Here is a 6,370-nt window from a genome sequence, read left to right as displayed (position 1 = left end):
TACAGTAGAACCTCGATTATCCGGACTAATTGGGGATGAAGGTAGTCCGGATAAGGAAAAATCCGGATAATCGAAACAAATACTTTAATTTGTCTATTAATGATAATACAACACGTTTTCTTTTCGATGACATATCGGTAATATTAACAATAAATACTTTATTTAAATCGTGATCAAATTTTCAAGAAACAAACGTTCGTATTGAATTTGGTCTATTACTGACCAGCGCTAACAGACTAGCTATTGTTTAAAAGGCCTTCTGGTGGCTCAAGAAGACGGATTTTATAAAATAAAAAGCAGTTGAAACTGCATTTTTATGAATAAAAATTTGACAAACTATTTATCGTTTTATGACGAGTAAAATGTTTTCGTCGCGTTCTCGGCTTTTAAGTAATGCATAAACCTTCGAGGTGCGAGGCCCTTCGGACCGCGAGGCATAGGCGGTGGCTCACGTTGCCCATGCCTTACGCCGCCCTTGGTCATAGAAATGATGTAATTTGAATATAAATTATTTATAAATACGTATGTCAAGTTATATTTTTATTACAACCCAAAATATATTTAAGAGTTTACGACCACTGTGCAGGGTGAGACGTTGTTGAAACAAAAATGTTATGCATTCCGTTACGTACATAAACAGTGTCGTAATTCGCCAAGTGCAAATCAGCAAATTCGTAAAATTTTTGTTTATTTTGAACAATCCGGATAATCGAGGTTCTACTGTATTATAAAATGATAAAAATCTTAATTTTGAGGGTAGGGATGGTTTTTGTAAAAAAATTGTAAATGCTGATAGCAAGTAAAATCGTCATTAAGTCCGACCTTGCTCGAGATATGACAAACGACCCTCTTTATCCCCACGCCGTTCACCTATAATCTCTAAAATTTAATAGCATCAATTCCCCTAATACACAAACCTCCCTGCAAAATTTCATAAATTTTCGACAAAAAGCACAGGAGTTAATAAGCTTCAAAGAGAGTGAACAAAATCGTGTCATACACAAACATATACTAACATCCATAAATACAGAAAAAACCTCGATTTTTATTTTCATTTCTTGACGTTTCAAGGTCCCGAGTCCAAAAATGTAAAATTCTGGGGGGTAATTTTTTTAACCTATCGCCATACTTTCTGCTATATATCAATATAACAGAGCAGGGAAAGTAAAAATGCATGTGACTCGCATCCAGAGAAGGTTGCTCATCACTGTTTTAGATAATCTAAAAAATTTGAAATAAGCTATAGCCTATCTTCATTTTTATTTGTTTTTCAAAATTTATTCATTTAGAAAATTTGGAATTGAATGTTTCTTTTGCTTAGTTGAAATTACTTTAAATTGATTACAAAGATACGGTAATTACGGTTGATTACGGTACACTGATAATGAAACAAGAGTATTTTTTAAAATCCTTTTTGTATAAATTTAGTATTCAGTTTAATAGACAATTTCAGATATAATTATCTGTCAGTTTTATATTTCATAATATAATTTTTTTAAAAATTAATATGTATATTAACAGACTACATTACAATGTAGGCCTATTCATAAATTTTGGATATTTTATATGGTTTTGTAAGTTTCGGCCATCTAGCTGCGAGTGTTAATTGTAAAAATTAAATAACTCTAAAACATATAAAAATCAGATATAACTGACCAATTCATTTTTCTTACAGATAGTTATGAAATATTAAGTGTGCGAAGTAAACAAAATACGAATTATTACGTACAGTACAGTACTTTAAATCGATACAATATATACATGTTATAACATATGTATATATAATCTATTTTTAATTTTCTGAAACCGTGTTTTCTAATTTCTTTGATTCACTTAACACAAGATGTGTTAAGTGAATCAAAAAAATATTACAACTAAAAAAATCTGCATTTACAAACATTTTTTAAACCCCCCTTCTGAGTTCGACCAAATCCATAGAGGAGATGGCTGAGAGATGAAGGGCCGAATAAAAGTAGAGTCCAGTAAACTCGACACTCCGTAAAACTCGTCATGTCGTCCAAAAAATAAATACAGGTAGCCCTCGGTTTACGCCGCAGTTCCGTTCCTACAAAAGCCGGCGCAAATCGAATCGGCGTAAAACGAACCCATATTTACAGTGAGGTATGGGGTTAGGTTCTACATAAGTGAAAAATAAGCAAATAATATTGTTTATTAATACAATATAATATAAAATACATATAAATTTTTAATTTTTAAAATGTATTTTATCATAAAATAAAGTGAAATGTTTTTATTAAAAACTTTTGGAATTCATACATTTTTCGGAAAAAAGTATCCATCTTTAATTGTTTACATTTTTGTTTTCTTTCATTGAAAATTTCGGAATATGGTCGAATGGATGCGATGATGCTTCTTTTTACATTTGCACTTACGTTGAGCTTTCTAATAGCGAGTTAAATTGTCTATAGCTATATAGCTTCACCTGAGGTTAACGGATTCCTGGCCGAGATAGAGAGCTTATGTATGCCGATCAAGGTATGTGCGAGGCGACATACCTTGATCGGCGGCTTGATTGTCGTGTCGTTGATTGAANTATAAATTTAGTATTCAGTTTAATAGACAATTTCAGATATAATTATCTGTCAGTTTTATATTTCATAATATAAATTTTTTAAAAATTAATATGTATATTAACAGACTACATTACAATGTAGGCCTATTCATAAATTTTGGATATTTTATATGGTTTGTAAAGGTGGCCACGAGGTGGTAACGTCTCAGTCTCTTTTTGTTTCTGGTGTGTCTTTTGAACTGGATCGTCTTGGATCGTTGGAGGGAATTCGTCGGCTTGTCAGGTTCGGGAACGGCAACAGGATCGGAACGGCGATCGAAAGATGGAGAAAGGCGGAAGGGACGAAGCAGTCTGCGATAGAGCACTCACGTCAAAAAGGAAGCCGGATCGGCGAACTCTCGAACTAGCGATGACCCTTGTCATTGAGTCACTCCTTTTATACCTCCACGTCATGTTATCACATTTTTCTTGATATATTAGTTTGGTTTTTTAATGTCATATATGACATAATTAATCCAGTTGAAAGTTAATCTTTGGATTCGGTAACTTGGCCAGTATAAGGAATTTTTCTTGAAATATTAATACTTTAGAAGTATATTTCGTCGACATTTACGATTCTTTCTTGCTATGGTAATCCATAAAAATCTTTATATGTATATATATATTTTATATATATTTCTATATATTTCTAATATATTCTTTATATATTTCTATTTATGTATAAGAAAATCCAGCAACGAATTGCTTAACTTTCCCGGTAATATTTAAAACCGCGTGTGGCGCAATCTGTTATGATATTTCATTTTTAAAACTTTTTATATTTTTAATTACAGTAGAACCTCGATTATCCGGACTAATTGGGGATGAAGGTAGTCCGGATAAGGAAAAATCCGGATAATCGAAACAAATACTTTAATTTGTCTATTAATGATAATACAACACGTTTTCTTTTCGATGACATATCGGTAATATTAACAATAAATACTTTATTTAAATCGTGATCAAATTTTCAAGAAACAAACGTTCGTATTGAATTTGGTCTATTACTGACCAGCGCTAACAGACTAGCTATTGTTTAAAAGGCCTTCTGGTGGCTCAAGAAGACGGATTTTATAAAATAAAAAGCAGTTGAAACTGCATTTTTATGAATAAAAATTTGACAAACTATTTATCGTTTTATGACGAGTAAAATGTTTTCGTCGCGTTCTCGGCTTTTAAGTAATGCATAAACCTTCGAGGTGCGAGGCCCTTCGGACCGCGAGGCATAGGCGGTGGCTCACGTTGCCCATGCCTTACGCCGCCCTTGGTCATAGAAATGATGTAATTTGAATATAAATTATTTATAAATACGTATGTCAAGTTATATTTTTATTACAACCCAAAATATATTTAAGAGTTTACGACCACTGTGCAGGGTGAGACGTTGTTGAAACAAAAATGTTATGCATTCCGTTACGTACATAAACAGTGTCGTAATTCGCCAAGTGCAAATCAGCAAATTCGTAAAATTTTTGTTTATTTTGAACAATCCGGATAATCGAGGTTCTACTGTATTATAAAATGATAAAAATCTTAATTTTGAGGGTAGGGATGGTTTTTGTAAAAAAAATTGTAAATGCTGATAGCAAGTAAAATCGTCATTAAGTCCGACCTTGCTCGAGATATGACAAACGACCCTCTTTATCCCCACGCCGTTCACCTATAATCTCTAAAATTTAATAGCATCAATTCCCCTAATACACAAACCTCCCTGCAAAATTTCATAAATTTTCGACAAAAAGCACAGGAGTTAATAAGCTTCAAAGAGAGTGAACAAAATCGTGTCATACACAAACATATACTAACATCCATAAATACAGAAAAAACCTCGATTTTTATTTTCATTTCTTGACGTTTCAAGGTCCCGAGTCCAAAAATGTAAAATTCTGGGGGGTAATTTTTTTAACCTATCGCCATACTTTCTGCTATATATCAATATAACAGAGCAGGGAAAGTAAAAATGCATGTGACTCGCATCCAGAGAAGGTTGCTCATCACTGTTTTAGATAATCTAAAAAATTTGAAATAAGCTATAGCCTATCTTCATTTTTATTTGTTTTTCAAAATTTATTCATTTAGAAAATTTGGAATTGAATGTTTCTTTTGCTTAGTTGAAATTACTTTAAATTGATTACAAAGATACGGTAATTACGGTTGATTACGGTACACTGATAATGAAACAAGAGTATTTTTTTAAATCCTTTTTGTATAAATTTAGTATTCAGTTTAATAGACAATTTCAGATATAATTATCTGTCAGTTTTATATTTCATAATATAAATTTTTTAAAAATTAATATGTATATTAACAGACTACATTACAATGTAGGCCTATTCATAAATTTTGGATATTTTATATGGTTTTGTAAGTTTCGGCCATCTAGCTGCGAGTGTTAATTGTAAAAATTAAATAACTCTAAAACATATAAAAATCAGATATAACTGACCAATTCATTTTTCTTACAGATAGTTATGAAATATTAAGTGTGCGAAGTAAACAAAATACGAATTATTACGTACAGTACAGTACTTTAAATCGATACAATATATACATGTTATAACATATGTATATATAATTTTAGTTACTCCGAAAAGAAATAATTAATTTTATTTTAAAATTATTTATACGTATAATATTTTTTATTTGATTTAAATTACGTAATATGTTTTGCACACAGTACTTTGATACTACCCGTGAGAAAAATGAACTGGTCAGTTATATCTGATTTTCGTATGTTTAAAAATCTGATGACGTCGAAAAGACTTAAGTCTGTTGGTAAGTACGCTTAGAAAAATGTCTCTTTTAATCATCCTTCTAATCATTCCCGCTTGCAAATTCACCATTATAACCGGAATTCACATCAAAGCTCATTTTAATCCTTCAAATAACTTAAATTATCCTCGCATTCGAATGGCTGAAACTCTTTCTTCTCTTCAACAATTTACTATATGTTCTTGGTTGAAACCTTACTCGATGAATAATGATATGTTGACTGTAATATCATATGCCACATTGAAAAGTGATAATCAGATAGTTATCACTCTCAATAAATATCATTCTGGTCGATTAATAAGATTTCATATTGGTGATCCTTATATAGAATTTAAGTGTAATTATGATTGGGTGCCGGGTCAGTGGTACTATCTTTGTGCATCCTGGTTTAGTGTTACTGCAACTGCCAAGGTTTATCAAAATGGACAACCTTGTACATTTATGAGATCTCATTTAAATTATTCAAAAACACCATTGCCATCGGGAGGAATATTAGTCATTGGACAAGAACAAGACAATTTCGATTCGAAATATGATGCAAATCAAGCGTGGCATGGTGACATTGCAGATGTTCATATCTGGGACGAAGAATTGAGCCCAAATCAAATTCGTGAAGCAGGACAATGTAAAGGAGGAAGAAAGGAAGGAAATGTCTTTTCTTGGATGAAGAGTAAAATAATTGTTACTGACAATGTCGAATTTTCAGAGACGGAACTTTGTTATTCTTAACCTTATTAATTGGCATTAGCCTATATTAAAATATTTTTACTGTAATTTAAAATAAGATGTGGTATTCTATATTAAAAAGAATTGTATTATTTTAATAAAAATCTAAAAAATGAAAATTGACATACAAATTTGTTGTTTATATAATAAAATGGTTAGTTGTGACTTACAAATCATAATTTTAAGATTATCTAAGAAAATTTTGAAACTAAGAAAATCTAAGAAATATTGAAATGTTTATAAATATTTTATTATACAGTATTTAATTAGCATTAAAGAATGATAATATAAAAGATATTT

The 6,370-nt window shown here is 31.0% G+C and overlaps 1 protein-coding gene across 1 annotated transcript; it reads left to right on the top strand.

Annotated features, from left to right (window-relative positions):
- Positions 1–5,334: 5,334 nt before the first annotated feature.
- Positions 5,335–6,160, top strand: LOC111626816 (C-reactive protein 1.4-like). Its single transcript, XM_023370325.1, has one exon. The coding sequence runs from the start codon at positions 5,366–5,368 to the stop codon at positions 6,071–6,073; it is 708 nt and encodes a 235-aa protein (XP_023226093.1). The 5' UTR covers positions 5,335–5,365; the 3' UTR covers positions 6,074–6,160.
- The last annotated feature ends 210 nt before the right edge of the window (positions 6,161–6,370 follow it).

Source organism: Centruroides sculpturatus, unplaced genomic scaffold (genome assembly GCF_000671375.1).
Source record: "Centruroides sculpturatus isolate CEXI.00-Female unplaced genomic scaffold, Cexi_2.0 scaffold280, whole genome shotgun sequence".
Taxonomy (NCBI): Eukaryota; Metazoa; Arthropoda; class Arachnida; order Scorpiones; family Buthidae; genus Centruroides; species Centruroides sculpturatus.
Note: the sequence above shows the minus strand (reverse complement) of the source record. Positions and strands in the feature narration are given on the sequence as shown.